This window comes from Rutilus rutilus (assembly GCF_951802725.1).
Source record: "Rutilus rutilus genome assembly, chromosome: 21".
Taxonomy (NCBI): Eukaryota; Metazoa; Chordata; class Actinopteri; order Cypriniformes; family Leuciscidae; genus Rutilus; species Rutilus rutilus.
In genome coordinates, this window is record NC_140226.1 from 20,791,007 (window position 1) to 20,807,728 (window position 16,722).

The window sequence follows — 16,722 nt, forward strand, 5'->3', positions numbered from 1 at the left end:
GCGTTCAAGCAGACAATAGCGCGACAGGAGGGGTGCGCGGCATGTGTCTGTGGATGCTTTAAGATCAGCGGTGAGTCACAAGATCCTCTCCCACATCTCCTCACTCCAAAATTCAGCTCTTCACAATTACTGCACATTTAAAAGCACATTAAGATCTCTCCAAATGCACTTTGCAACACTCGCTCACACACACATACACAGCCCACATTCACACTCCAATTATGCAGATCAGCTCTCTCTGCCACAATGCAATCACTACACATTTTAGCAGAGAGAGAGAGAGAGAGAGAGAGAGAGAGAGAGAGAGAGAGAGAGAGAGAGAGAGAGAGAGAGAGAGAGAGAGAGAGAGAGAGAGAGAGAGAGATGGAAAAGATACACTCAGAAAGAGAGAGATGTTTTTGATTTTCTGTTCGCAATGAAGGGATAATTTATCACTCAAATACTGAACATACTTATATTCAAACTCAAAGTTCCAGCTTGAAAAGTATGGAAGTGCTCAGCTTTCTGATTAGTGGCATTCAGGGAGCAATGGGACACTTCCCATTTGGGGGTCTGTGGAAACTAAAACTTAAACCAATACAAAGCAAAGGGGATGGATGTCCTATTTATAACAATCAAAAAGTCGACGATCATAAAATCAGTAAATTAAGGTAATTAAAATGGGTCATTAAGGGCCAAGCCAAAAATAGCAAAATATTTAGTGGTCTATTAATGGTCTTAACCATTTTAAATCACAAATCACTGGTTAGGAAAATTAGCAACAATTCCACAAATACTGTAGATACAGTAACTTGGCACAGAATAGCATTCCCCAGCTTGCAGACAGCTTTTTACAGGAAGAAGAGTCAGGGTTGTCAAACAGTTCATGAGTAGTTGAAAAATGTTTCCCAGTTTGTTTGAGTTTAACGTGAGACCAAATATTCACTATGGTTCAAATCTGGACTCTGACCAGTCCAAAACATGAGCCTGATGGACTTGTTCTCAAGCCACTTCTTGGTTGTCTTTGCAAGTTTGGCAGGAGCATTGTCTTGTTGAAAAATAACATTTGATCATTTCTCTTTAGATAACTTTTCATTTGTGGGAAGCAAGTCATTCTGCAATATTCTCCTGTACTCCAAAGCATTAAATGATTTTTCACAGTGAATCAGTTCACCAATACCAGCAGCACAATGACACCTCTTCCTCCATGCTTCACTGTGCTAGAGATGCATTTATTATTATATTTCTCCGCAGATTTGCGAAGATTCTGCTCTAGAGCAACACCATGCAACTCGTGCTTCATTGTGATTCATCACTCCACACACAACTTCCCATGCATTAGTGCATTTGCTACAATTGTGCTGATTTCTTGACCAATAATTAGCCAATGGGATGGGCCTTTTTTTTTTCTTTTTTTTTTGAGTGTGTGTGTATGCATAAACAGACAAATAACTAGGGCCCTATGATGAAGGAAAACACATGGACATCTTTTTTATTATTACAATTTAAATCGGGAAATGCAGAATTTGAGAAAAAATAAAACTGAATTAATATAGGGCCCTAAATAACCAATATAGTATGGATATATCATGCATCCCTTTAATGAATCTGTGATGCATAGTGTGTGAAGAGTTGCTGTGGCATTTACAGCATTTACTCGTTCTTTTGGATTTCCTTTCTTCTGTAAGAAGCTTCATAAACATAATTTACAGCAGGACAGGACACATATAGTGTCTTGTCACTTGCCCTGATGTTTTCAAATAAAATAAGAAATAATTTATGGACTTCTGGGTCTGTGTTATTGGCCCAAGCAGCATCACATTTAATATTAATTTCCAATGTACATATTCACACAGACTGGCGAATTTCCAAAATGGGATAGAATAAGATGCTCTTCGCGCTAAATACATGCTAATACAACCCTGATCAAACATCTTTTGTCTGTGGAGATCGCAGCCCTGCCAAAGACTGACAATACCAAACCCAGCACAAAAAAAACCCACAACCTGGGCCCTCTCTCCAAAACGTCCACAATGATCTCTCCATACAGCTGAAGGACATTAGAATATGAATAACTGTCAGGAAATGCAACAGCTGAGCATACAAGGTTACGCCAGGACCTGAAGAGGTTGTTTTTTTAAGGGTTTCCATATTCCAATAGGTTTTCCAACCTATTCTAGTCCCTGAGAGTATTTAAACACAAAGAAAAATATAATTAATGCAAAAGTGGCGTGCTTGAAAACATCTGTCCAGCTGCTCTGGAGAATTATTTGTCTGACTTTTGTCTGTCCAGGAAAGTGACCACTCATGCTAACTAAAGAAATGGAGGCTTATACAGTACAAACACGAATAAAACACATAAAAATCAGAAATCGCTTCATCACCAACATTACACACTAACAGCACATAATGTAGCAGCATGTAAACGCCATTTATAATATTTATAATAATAGTAACAATCAGAACTGAACTTTCTATTCCTATTCAACAGACATTACAAAATTTTTACAGATAAACAGCTGTTTATAATGTCTGTAACATTAAGGAATTACCAGAGACTCTGATATTCTGAGACATCAGGTATTTCTAGAAGCATTCAGCAACTGGATTTCAAATATCACAACAAATCTAAAAAATATTATAGCATGAAAAAGGCAACATCAAACTGGTTATATTCATAATATTCTGCCTATCAGAGTCTAAACCAAATCACAGAAAAAGCAAGTGGTCTTTGGCATAAAAAGAGAACTACTTGTTAAAAAAAAACAGCAGAACATTCTCAGCAGCGAGAGAGACTGAGCTGAGCTGTGTTTCTGGACTCTTGGGTGACCAATCATGACCAGTGCCCAATTTATCCATTGTGTTTTGCTGTATGTAACACAGGTTAAATAAAGTTAATATTTAATTTACACAATTTAGTTACATGATTTTCCCTTAATAAAAGTCGATAAGAGATTATTAAGATTAAGAATATTAAGAAAAATATGTGAATATATTCTAAAATAAATTCTCAGCGATCAACCAATGAGAGCTCTCTTGTCATTAACGTCATGTGTCGACGAGCATGCGCGATGACAGAAGAGACAAGCTTGATTGAGAAGAGCAGACGCAATCCCATCGTTGCGATCCATTTTATGTATCTGAGGTTAAAAATCTTTGAAAAAAAAGTATTGAGAAGTTGAGATATAGTTAAATTGATGCATTCTGAACAAGAAGCCGACTGAATAGAGGAATAAATCATTATTGGTGAGTCAGTATCACATAATTAATGAAAATAAAAGACGAATCCTTCATAATAGGATAGAATTACTGCTACTAAACATTAAATTAGTTGCTGTGGACTGATTATTTTCTTTAAAAATTGTATTTTGATCCGAGTGGTAACAAATGTCTAAAGTGAACCGCATGGTCATTGTACATTGCAGTTCACTGACGCCATTTAACGATCACGCACGAGGTGCGCCTGAGTGAGAGCGCATGGCCATTGCACATTGCAGTTCATCGACGCCATTTTACGATCACACACGAGGTGCGCCCGAGTGAGAGCAAAAGAAAAAAAATCGATCATAAAGGTAACTTAGTTAAGCAGTTCTGTGAAGAAAAAGATATTTGTATGTACTAGTATGTAATTACTTAAGTTTGAGCGGTCATGGTGAACCGCATGGTTATTATTTGTTCATTTCAGAGTTCAGCGTCACCATTGTTGGCTACGTGTCTGTATGAAAGAGAACTAGTGATTTAGAGGTAAACGAATGTGATTATATTAGTTCGTGAAGAAATTTTAATTGTGTATTAGATGTTATTCTGGATCTTAGATGTGGAACTTATTTTGAAATGTACTTAATGAATGTTCTGGTCTGTGATCAGGCCAGGTTTTTTTCTCTCCTTTGTTTTTTCTTTGTTTTTTCTTTTTTTTTCTTCCTTCTTGATTCGTGAAGATCTGCACGACCTCCTGTAACATCCTGTAGACTGCGAGTTTGATGGCGAGCCAACCCAGTTGTAGAAAAGAAGACATTGCGTGGTGGAGAGGAGGCCCGATATCCTTTCCTTGAGTTTCCACTGAAACCGCATTGAACGACAAACTCGATTTAAAGAACTGTTTCTTTTTCTTTTCCTCTTGAGGGTGTATGGTCAACTATCACCCAGAATTGAGAGACCTTTAACTTTTCATGAGAGACACTTGAAATCCCTTTGAGAGAGAGATTATACTCTTTTGTGATATTCTGTCTGTTTCATTTATTTTATTTTTCCTGAATGTTGAACTGACTATGTGGGTACATATGTGAAAACACCGACAAGAGTGCACTCGAGGTGGAAATTTGCAGTCAGTTTTATTGTTTATTGTGTTTCTGTCATTTCTTTTATTTTATTGATTTTCTACTTTTCGTCCTAATCAAATTGAAACAATTATATTTCTAAATTAATCTTGTGTCTGTCTGTTACTTCGTATGCTAACCCGCCGTCTCCATAGCGATCCCTAGTTCTTCTGATAGAATTCAAATATTATCTGTATTATAATAATAATAATAATAAAGCAGCAGAAAAAACTACTTAATTACTAATTAATTACTGTATAATCCAAACAAGTGCTACATAAACTTTGGCGAGCCAGCCAGGAGACGGCGCTGTTGCAGAGAACTAACAGCTACACATTTGATTTTCCTTTTTTCTCTTTTGCTTTTAAGCAAGCGACGATAATGGAGATTATTGAAGCTGAAGGGATTATTATCCCAAACTCCGTAATAGTCAGTGGTTTAACAGACACTGAGAGCGATGACGAATTGTTTGATGCTCTGAAACGATACGGGTCATTTGCCAAAACCGTGCGCATCGATGACAAAGAATCCGAGTTCTACCAAAACGTAATCGTTGAGTACAACAGTAATCAAGCGTTGCAATCACTCGGACCAAAATTGCCGTTTACTCACCAGCTGTCAAGCGAACCAGGTGTTAAGTATGATGTGAGAGCGTTAGCCAGTGTGTTTACACAGCAACTTGGTAGTAGCATAACAAAATCCTACCTGGACAGATTAAAAGAAATAGCAGAACTGAGCGGAAACAACTTTGAGTCTATACTGAGTGAAATGCTGTCGCAAATGAGTGCTGACCTCCCACCAGAGCCTGCTGTTTCTGGTAGTACTGGTGAAGACACCTGTGAGAAACCATATTGGGCATCTCCGGATGGGAATTTCGACCCAATTCGTAATCCACCAAGTCAGATAGATGATGTACCGTCCCAACCTACTCCTATCAATTTGATTGAACCGACCCTTCGCACGTCGTCCAAATTTCTCAACCCGCCTGAGGTCCAAAGGCTAGTAGTTGAGCATGTTGTGCGGAGCAGTGAAGTGGTTGCTCAAGGGCAGATACAGCCCAGGCTCAGAGTGTTTTCAGGAAAATGCCCTAGGCCTGGAAACGAGGTAGATTACGACATTTGGCGTTCTAGTGTCGAATTCATTTTGAAAGATCCCTCTTTGTCCGATTTGCATGCGTCTAGGCGAATACTAGACAGTCTTTTGCCGCCTGCGGCGGATGTTATAAAGCATCTGAATCCCGAATCTCCTCCTTCTGCTTACCTCCAGCTGTTGGACTCCGCTTTCGGGGCTGTGGAGGACGGGGACGAATTGTTAGCGAAATTCATGAACACGTTGCAGGATGCAGGTGAAAGGCCATCTACTTATCTGTACAGGTTACAGTCAGCTTTAAGTGCAACCGTCAAAAGAGATGGTATTGTCCCAGCAGAGGCAGATAGGCATCTCCTAAAGCAGTTTTGCAGGGGCTGCTGGGATAATGACTTGATCGCCGAACTACGACTAGAGCAAAAGCGAAACAATCCTTCTTCCTTTGCACAGCTTCTCCTTATGCTTCGTACAGAGGAGGATAGACATACTGCGAAAGCAACTCGAATGAAGCAACACCTTGGGTCTTCTAAGCAGAGAGCGTTTATGCACTCTCAGAAAGCGTGGATTTCTGCTGAGTTAGAACAAGATGAAGCTCCTAGAGTGAGTCCTCTTGAAACTGAAACGCGTGAGTTAAAGAAGCAGATTGTCAAGTTGCAGAGTCAGTTAGCTAATCTTGCAGTCCGACCAAAACATCCAAAGAGAACTCCGTCGCGAGAGGTAGTCAAAAGGCCTGCACCACCTGACCAAAGGAAGTCAGGGGCTGCTGCGAGTGTAGTTCCGGTCAATAAGAAGCCAACTGATAGACCTAGACCGTGGTACTGTTTCACATGTGGTGAGGATGGCCACATTGCATCGTCCTGTAGTTCTGAGCCAAACCCCGAGCTTGTCGCTACTAAACGTAGGCTGTTAAGGGAGAAACAGTTACAGTGGGAGTCACAGAATCCCTCCACTAGCGTAGATTTAAACTCGAGGCAGTTCCTGTCGCGGGACATACAGGAACTGAGCTTAAATCGAGTGGTCCCATTGTAAATCGTGTCTTCAAGAAATGCCAAGCTCCTAGGAAGCAGAGTGCAAACCTACCTAAGGGCTTAGTTGGTGCTAGATGTGTTGCCGAAGTCAGCATAGCTGGTAAGAAATGTCATTGTCTACTCGACACTGGATCGCAGGTCACAACTGTGCCTAAGTCTTTTTATGAACGACACCTCTCAGAGCACCCGATTAACCCTCTTGACGATATTTTGGAAGTAGAAGGCGCCAATGGGTTTTCCGTTCCGTACGAAGGCTACGTAAAGGTAGACATCACTTTCCCTGAGGAGTTTTTGGGTGCGACTATTGAAGTGGCCACGGTAGCTCTAGTCGTTCCAGATGTAAAGTCTCACACTCAGCCTTTGATCTTAATAGGTACAAACACTCTCGACATCCTCTATGAGCAGCAGTTAGTGGCAGTATCCCCGAAGCACCAGCCATCTCTATTTGGGTATAGAGTGGTTTTGAAAACTCTTGAAACGAGGCGAAAGCAGAACACGAGTGGCGTTCTGAGTCAGGTGAGATTAAGAGGCAACATACCGGAGGTCATGTCCGCTGGTCAAACTGTCGTGGTGAAAGGCTTTCTTGCGGTACCCGGTGGGATAGATAAGTGTGTAGTGGTAGAACACCCGTCTGAATCCTCTTTACCTGGTGGTGTGTTTGTGAAGCGCTGCTTACTTACTCCTTCTAGTCAATCTGTCTGGTTACCTGTGGTACTAAAAAACGAAACCGAGCACGATATAGCCATTCCCCCAAGATGCATAATAGCAGAGCTGCATGCAGTTGAGTCCGTGCTCCCCCAGCCGAGTGTTTCCCCTGTTAGTAAGCACTTGCCTACTCAGGATTCTAATTTCGCCTTGAATTTCGGTGAGTCCCCATTGCCACAAGAATGGCGGGAACGCATTTCAGCAAAACTCAGAGAAATGCCTGACGTTTTCAGCCAACACGATTTAGATTTTGGGCATACACAAAAGGTGAAACATCGTATACATCTGCACGATGAAACTCCCTTTAAACATAGGGCGCGACCTATTCATCCACAAGATCTGGAAGCTGTCCGCAAACATCTGCGCGATCTTCTTGCGAGTAACGTTATCCGAGAGTCTGAGTCGTCTTTTTCTTCGCCTATTGTAGTGGTGCGGAAGAAAAATGGAGATGTACGGTTGTGCATAGACTATAGGAAGTTAAATCTTCAAACAGTTAAAGACGCATATGCATTACCCAATCTCGAGGAGACGTTTTCCGCTTTAACTGGATCAAAATGGTTTTCCGTTCTCGACTTGAAATCTGGGTATTACCAGATAGAGGTGGAAGAGGCAGACAAACCTAAAACCGCCTTTGTCTGCCCCCTGGGGTTTTGGGAGTTTAATCGCATGCCTCAGGGGGTCACTAACGCCCCAAGTACTTTTCAGAGATTGATGGAGAAGTGTATGGAGGATATCAATCTCAGGGAAGTACTTGTCTTCCTGGACGATCTGATCATATTTTCTGAAACTTTGGAAGAGCATGAAAGACGGCTGTTAAAAGTTCTTTCTCGGCTCAGAGAGTATGGGCTAAAACTCGCCCCTGAAAAGTGCAAGTTTTTTCAGACGTCTGTACGTTATTTAGGGCACATAGTGTCAGAGCGTGGAGTAGAGACCGATCCAGAGAAAGTACAAACCTTAAAAACCTGGCCGAGTCCCACAAACCTTAAAGAGTTAAGGTCGTTTTTGGGCTTTTCGGGGTATTACCGCCGATTTATTAAAGATTATTCTAGGGTTGTGAAACCACTCACCGACTTGACTGTAGGGTATCCGCCGACTAGGAAAGGTGGTAAACGGAGTGAGAGTAAGGGTCCATACCATAACCCTAAAGAGTCGTTCGGAAACCGTTGGACGCCGCTTTGTGAGGAAGCGTTTCGGTCTGTTATCGACAAACTAACTACTGCGCCTGTGTTGGGCTTTGCAAACCCTAAACTTACCTATTTCCTACATACAGATGCCAGCACCAAGGGTTTAGGAGCAGCCTTGTATCAGGAACAGGAAGGGAGGATGCGAGTCATTGCATATGCAAGTAGAGGGTTGTCCCGCAGTGAGTCCAATTACCCGGCGCACAAGCTTGAGTTTCTTGCCCTTAAATGGGCAGTAACTGAAAAGTTTAGAGACTATCTGTATGGTAGCCAATTCACCGTCATTACCGACAGCAACCCTCTAACGTATGTTCTAACCACGGCGAGACTAGATGCGACTAGCTACCGGTGGCTTGCTGCCCTTTCCACTTTTTCTTTTAAGTTACAGTACAGAGCAGGCAAGCTAAATGCTGATGCTGATGGTCTATCAAGGCGACCACAGGAACAGTTGCCCGAAAATCCTTTATCTCAAAAAGAGTACGAACGAATTCAACAGTTTATGCAGAATCATCTCACGGAAGCTGCAGATTCTTGTGACACCGCAAGTGAAGTAGTTCAGGCTATATGTGAGAAACATCTGGTCAGACAACCAACGGACGTTGGGTGTGGTGCTGCGTTTGTTGAATCTCTTGCACTTTATCCTGATGCTGTACCTGATAGTTACGAACAAGAAGGTGATTTTGAGGGGTTACCTGTTGTATCTTACCTGTCAGGGAACCTCGGTGATGAGCAAAGGGCAGATCCAGTCATTCGGGAAGTAGTATCTTGCCTAGAGTCGGGAGAAAAGCCTCCACCAACAGTCAGGAGGGAACTCCCAGATCTTCCTTTTTTTCTAAGAGAGTGGAACCGTCTTGAGTTAAAAAGTGGGGTGCTTTACCGGAAACGGCAGGTAGAGGAATTAGTTACTTATCAACTCGTGCTACCTGAGAAACTGAGGCCCTCTGTATTGACCAGTTTGCATGACAGTATGGGTCATATGGGGGTGGAGAGAACTCTAGACTTGGTAAGGTCTCGGTTCTACTGGCCGAAGATGGCTGCGGAGGTAGAACAAAAGATCAGGACATGCGGTCGTTGTGTGAGGAGGAAATCATTGCCTCAAAAAGCTGCACCGTTGGTTAATATCCAAGCCACAAGACCTTTAGAGTTGGTCTGTATGGATTTTCTCTCATTAGAGCCAGACAAAAGTAACACGAGAGACATCTTGGTAATCACTGACTTCTTTACCAAATATGCTGTGGCAGTCCCCACACCCAACCAAAAGGCAAGAACGGTAGCGAAATGTCTTTGGGAAAATTTTGTTGTGCACTATGGGTTCCCCGAGCGTCTTCATAGCGATCAGGGCCGAGATTTTGAATCGCGCACCATCAAAGAGCTTTGTGAGGTGGCAGGTATTAAGAAAACCCGAACAACCCCTTATCATCCCAGGGGAAATCCTGTCGAACGTTTTAATAGGACCCTGCTCAGTATGTTGGGTACCTTAGAAGAAAAAGACAAGGTTCGTTGGAGAGATTTCGTAAAACCTTTAGCTCATGCGTACAACTGCACGAAACATGAGGTCACTGGGTTCACTCCCTACGAATTGATGTTTGGACGTCAACCCAGGTTACCCGTTGACCTTGCTTTTGGGTTGCCGTATCAAGATGGTCCACGACAGTCTCATTCGGAGTATGTCAGTCATCTAAAAAACAATCTGAAAGAAAGTTATTCGCTTGCGTCACGTGGTATGTCAAAAAGTGCAGAAAGAAACAAAGCTAGGTTTGACAAATCTGTAACTTATTGCTCTTTGGAGATTGGTGATCGAGTGTTGGTGAAGAACGTTAGGCTACGCGGGAAGCATAAGTTAGCAGACAAGTGGGAGTCTGAGGTGTATGTTGTGGTGAGTCAGGCAGCTGAATTGCCAGTTTATACTGTTCGTCCAGAGAGAAAGGACGGTCCTCTGCGTACTCTTCACAGAGATATGTTGCTCCCGTGTGGGTTTTTACTGTCTTCCGAAGTTGAACCACCCACTCTAAACGAATCCATCTCAAGACCTCGAACACGACAGAATCCTAAGGTTCCGTTAATTGATGACACTTGTCTCTCTGATTCCGAAGAAGGAAATTCGTATTGCGAGTACAGCCATACTCCAAGTATAGAGACAGCACATTTCTCTACAGTTCATGATATCTGTACGGAAAGAGAGACAGTGAACGCTGATTCTACTGATAACTCGGCCGAACAATCTTTCCCTATCGGCGACACCTTGCAGGGCGACCAAAGTAATAATTTACTTGTTGAAGCCTTACCAGTTGATAAACCTGGTGAATACTTACCTGTCGACACACTCGATGAGCACTTACCTCTTAATGTTTCCGGCACCCTTGGACAGAGTAATTTACCTGGTCAGGGCCAAGTCGAAGCCGTAATGGGCAGTTCTGTTGATGAAGTTGAAGTAACCAGTGTTGTTGAAAGTTCAGGTGTTTGTGAAAAAGCCGAACAACAATCAGAAGATGAGATAGACACCTTACCGAGGCGTTCCGTTAGACCGAGAGGAGAACCAGAGCGACTTACTTATTTTCAGCCAGGAAACCCATTAATATATGTGGTCCAATCTTTGTTCCAAGGTCTGAATTCAGCTTTTGTTAAATCTCTTGGTGGAGATGAAACTCTGAATGTCCTTCCCTTGCTGCCTAGTGGTTTACACGGTGTGGTCACCAGTCAGCCGAGCAGAACATGCAAAGGGACTTGCATGAATTTAGGAGGGGAGAATGTAACACAGGTTAAATAAAGTTAATATTTAATTTACACAATTTAGTTACATGATTTTCCCTTAATAAAAGTCGATAAGAGATTATTAAGATTAAGAATATTAAGAAAAATATGTGAATATATTCTAAAATAAATTCTCAGCGATCAACCAATGAGAGCTCTCTTGTCATTAACGTCATGTGTCGACGAGCATGCGCGATGACAGAAGAGACAAGCTTGATTGAGAAGAGCAGACGCAATCCCATCGTTGCGATCCATTTTATGTATCTGAGGTTAAAAATCTTTGAAAAAAAAGTATTGAGAAGTTGAGATATAGTTAAATTGATGCATTCTGAACAAGAAGCCGACTGAATAGAGGAATAAATCATTATTGGTGAGTCAGTATCACATAATTAATGAAAATAAAAGACGAATCCTTCATAATAGGATAGAATTACTGCTACTAAACATTAAATTAGTTGCTGTGGACTGATTATTTTCTTTAAAAATTGTATTTTGATCCGAGTGGTAACAAATGTCTAAAGTGAACCGCATGGTCATTGTACATTGCAGTTCACTGACGCCATTTAACGATCACGCACGAGGTGCGCCTGAGTGAGAGCGCATGGCCATTGCACATTGCAGTTCATCGACGCCATTTTACGATCACACACGAGGTGCGCCCGAGTGAGAGCAAAAGAAAAAAAATCGATCATAAAGGTAACTTAGTTAAGCAGTTCTGTGAAGAAAAAGATATTTGTATGTACTAGTATGTAATTACTTAAGTTTGAGCGGTCATGGTGAACCGCATGGTTATTATTTGTTCATTTCAGAGTTCAGCGTCACCATTGTTGGCTACGTGTCTGTATGAAAGAGAACTAGTGATTTAGAGGTAAACGAATGTGATTATATTAGTTCGTGAAGAAATTTTAATTGTGTATTAGATGTTATTCTGGATCTTAGATGTGGAACTTATTTTGAAATGTACTTAATGAATGTTCTGGTCTGTGATCAGGCCAGGTTTTTTTCTCTCCTTTGTTTTTTCTTTGTTTTTTCTTTTTTTTTCTTCCTTCTTGATTCGTGAAGATCTGCACGACCTCCTGTAACATCCTGTAGACTGCGAGTTTGATGGCGAGCCAACCCAGTTGTAGAAAAGAAGACATTGCGTGGTGGAGAGGAGGCCCGATATCCTTTCCTTGAGTTTCCACTGAAACCGCATTGAACGACAAACTCGATTTAAAGAACTGTTTCTTTTTCTTTTCCTCTTGAGGGTGTATGGTCAACTATCACCCAGAATTGAGAGACCTTTAACTTTTCATGAGAGACACTTGAAATCCCTTTGAGAGAGAGATTATACTCTTTTGTGATATTCTGTCTGTTTCATTTATTTTATTTTTCCTGAATGTTGAACTGACTATGTGGGTACATATGTGAAAACACCGACAAGAGTGCACTCGAGGTGGAAATTTGCAGTCAGTTTTATTGTTTATTGTGTTTCTGTCATTTCTTTTATTTTATTGATTTTCTACTTTTCGTCCTAATCAAATTGAAACAATTATATTTCTAAATTAATCTTGTGTCTGTCTGTTACTTCGTATGCTAACCCGCCGTCTCCATAGCGATCCCTAGTTCTTCTGATAGAATTCAAATATTATCTGTATTATAATAATAATAATAATAAAGCAGCAGAAAAAACTACTTAATTACTAATTAATTACTGTATAATCCAAACAAGTGCTACAACTGGATTTCAAATATCACAACAAATCTAAAAAATATTATAGCATGAAAAAGGCAACATCAAACTGGTTATATTCATAATATTCTGCCTATCAGAGTCTAAACCAAATCACAGAAAAAGCAAGTGGTCTTTGGCATAAAAAGAGAACTACTTGTTAAAAAAAAACAGCAGAACATTCTCAGCAGCGAGAGAGACTGAGCTGAGCTGTGTTTCTGGACTCTTGGGTGACCAATCATGACCAGTGCCCAATTTATCCATTGTGTTTTGCTGTAATATAAACTGTTCATTATAGGCTGCCAGATGGCTTAAGAATGTGGAAAACACCCTATATTATGAAGCTCATCTGCATAAAATTGGATCATTTTGAGCCAAAATTTGTAATTAACTGATTTGCATGTATCTTTAAATGTAATTGACTTATTTGGTGAAATTATATTCTTTACAGGGCTATTATATTAGTGTGAGTCTTTCCCACTGCACTAAATCTGCAGATCACATTGTCACATATCATAAGTGCAATAACAAACTGTACCATAATGGCTTAAAGTACATTTAACAATGCAACAACAGCAACATTCTTCTTCTTGATGGATAATTGCGTAATTTTCCATTTATCTTCAACTAGTAAGTATGCTGATGTTCCAGCTTAAATGGTTTTGCTGTTAAAAACGGGATGTTGCTGCTAAATATGAACCTCATAAAAGGTCTCATTCGTGCATTATGTTTCAGTAAATTTCCTAAAAACTAAAATGAGAACGTGAGAGCTGAAAAAAAGATATGAATCTAGCAAGAACAAAGGGAAGTAGATGCAAGAATGTTCGTTTATTATGCCAAAGTGATGTATCTGAAACGTGTAATTTTTTATTATGATTATTAATCTTGTTGCTAATTGAAAAGCACATGAGAAAAAACGTGTCCATAGCAGTACAAAATCTCTCTCTCTCGCACACCCACTCAAAATAAGAGGAAACTGAGGAATCGTACCTGATGAGCCATTTGTAAAGTCCCACGTCAAAGTGTCTGAAAAGCAAAAAGACAGTAACGAGTGAGCTCAGGGGTTAAACACAGATGGTTTGAGGTAACACACGCACTTCTGTTCTGTAGAACATGACACAACACAAACATGTGTTTAATCAGTCAACATCCAGAACAGACAAAAAAAGAGAAGAGAATCTGCATAAATGAGATGCTTGAAGAAACCATTTTAATGAATCTCTAGGGGCAAATGACATTTGCTGAAACGGTTGTCGTACCGGGAGACATTTTCTCAAAGCGGCTGATCCCAGAACAGTTTTGCTGTTTGACTAGTTGAGCTGTAGCCTGACACTGGGTTTTGTGGCAGGTCTAGGACACACAAAATTGATCTGGGAAACAGAACTAATATTCATGCAGTCATATGAAACTATACTTATTTTTGCCAGCATGCAAAACTTGCCACCACAATGCTAGTGTGTCACTGGTCAGGTGGTTGTCAGGGCATTGGTTGCTAAAGTGTTCCAATTGGTTTTAGTGAGTTGCTATGTAGTTGCTAGGGTGTTCTGGGGTGGATGCAAGGGGGCTTTTTACTTGCCTTAGTCAAAAGAGAGTATCCCAAAGTCAATATGACATTTTGTTCACTAGGTATGGCTCTGGGATTTTTAATTAAAAATAAATTCAATATTAAAAATAAAATAAAATAAAAATAATGTCATTTTAAATAAAGTAAAATATAAATAAAAATAGTAATAAATAAATAAAAATCGCAAAAATAAAGATAAATACATTTACTTCACAAAGGTAGTAAAATTTTTTTTTCTTCTAAATATTTAAATATATAAAAATAAATAAAAATAAAAAAATATACAAATAAATAAATGTTGGTAGTAAAACACCAGCTGATAGTCCCCATGAGGAAAATGTCTCAAACTTACTAAATATTGTCCTTATCTAAATAATTAAATTATAAAAGATAAATAAATAAAAATAATATAAATAAATACATTTACTTCAAAAGGGTAGTAAAACTAAATAATTAATCATATTAAAAAAAAATGTTTTAATGATGAAATAAATATAAACATGGTTTCACAGACAGGCTTAGACTAGTCCCAGACTAAAATGCATGTTTGAGCTGTTTTAACTGAAAGCAACATGCACTGACATATCTTAAAACATGTCAGTGCCATTGTTTTATCCCAAGATACACACCGGTATTGTTTTTTTCTTAGGCAAGTTTTTAAAAGCTACTTAAATTTCCTAATTAAACTAAGGCCTAATCCTGGCTTATTCTAAGCCCTGTCTGTGAAACTAGGCCTTTAATACACAAATAAAAGATAAATAAATAAATCACATTTAACTCAAACGAATTTAAGTAAATATAGTTCACAAAAATAGCCTGGTTTTTAGAAACTATACATCTAACAGGTTTGGATCTCAACTTTATCCAATACTGTATGCTTCTAACAAACAATATAAAGCCACATTGAGCTCTTTCTTGTTTCACTGATCACACAGGGTTTCTCTTTCGCTCTTTGACATGTAGTTTGTCATGTAAACCATCATGACAGCCAAAATATCGATTTGGCCCTTTGTAACTCTCAATTTATTTCTCTGCAGGACTTTCTCTTCCACCTGTTCCTCTTATAAGGTGTGAACAGACGTCCTCAAGTCATCACTATAGCCACAGGTTCTCTTATAGTTATGCTCACTTTACTTCTAGTCATCCATCTATCCACATTTCATCCCTCTGTAGATCAGCTGGTAAGGATTGGTGAATGAATAGACAGGTCGAAATTTTAATTTTAAAATTCACAGTAAAAAATGGATTAAGGTTTAAATGAGGAAGTGGACAATGATATGGATTTCTCTAGAGAAACCATCATCTCATCCAATTAGAGGAAACACAATCGTAATCTGACACCAACAGACGGTTTTCTGGCCATAAGGCTTTCAAATGTAGTTCAGTCTGTCACTTATTGAGTCCAAATAAACCCAGACCCCAGAGACAGCAGTAAAGAGTTGGCGCCGCTAGGCTTCTAAAAAAAACAATAAAAAAAACGGCCTGGATGAGGAGAAACAGTCACATGCAAGCAGATGGTTGCTAACACGTCAGAAAGCCCTGACATGAAGTTTTCATGAGCCCACAGAAACTATCAAAAACTTCAGTGCCACAAAAAAAACATCCATCTGGAGAAAGAGAGGCAAAACATAAGTGAGAGAGTGTTTACGAGTGTCTAGAGGGGTCTACGATACATAATGACTCCTAAATCAGACTGTCCAGGACCATTTGATTCATTCCAGCTCTTCCCAGCATTCATTAGCAACTATTGATGAAATGTGCTTCAGCTCTAGGGAAATAAAGTCATCTGGAAAGGCCAGGAGAACAGATGAGGCAGAAGAAATTACACTCTATATTAATAAACCATTATGTGGAGACATGCAGTTGTTTAAGTCTCTACTGTTTAAGCCCAGAAACGCACAATGTTTGTCCAATGCATTTGTTGTCCTCAATGAAACTTTTGTCACAATTTTCTTACTATCGGTTGGGCTTAAGCCAGTCTCAGCCTCAGATGTCACGCCAACGTCACGTCTGAACGTCTGATACACATGGCACACAAAATTGGAAACACTGTTTCAAAGTCGTCATCTGATTGGTTGAATAAACAGGATTTCCGGGAGACATGCGTGTCACGTTCTTTAACGGTCTGCCTGGAAACAGTGCTGTCATGAAGCCAAACCTCCTCATGGAAGAAGCAAGCCGTTGTGTTTACATGTGGCATAGACTCTTTAAAATACATCGGTCTGTTATTGTAGGGACAACGACGTTACATTTTCACGCCCCTAAACATGACGAGGAACAAAACGAACTATGATTGGTGGCTTTCATGTCAGTCAGATGGCATCTGGGTGATCCTTGGCCAATGAAAGCTGCTATGGAGTCCAGACCTTCTGCAGTCAGTCTGAAGGTCTGGCTACGCGAC

The 16,722-nt window shown here is 40.1% G+C and overlaps 1 protein-coding gene across 1 annotated transcript in view; it reads right to left on the reverse strand.

Annotated features, from left to right (window-relative positions):
- Positions 1–16,722, reverse strand: part of hhat (hedgehog acyltransferase) — a 52,335-nt gene that overhangs the window by 21,056 nt on the left and 14,557 nt on the right. The window contains exon 9 of the mRNA XM_084392470.1: positions 13,748–13,783. Coding sequence (XP_084248596.1) covers positions 13,748–13,783 — 36 coding nt within the window. The remainder of the gene's footprint in view (positions 1–13,747; positions 13,784–16,722) is intronic.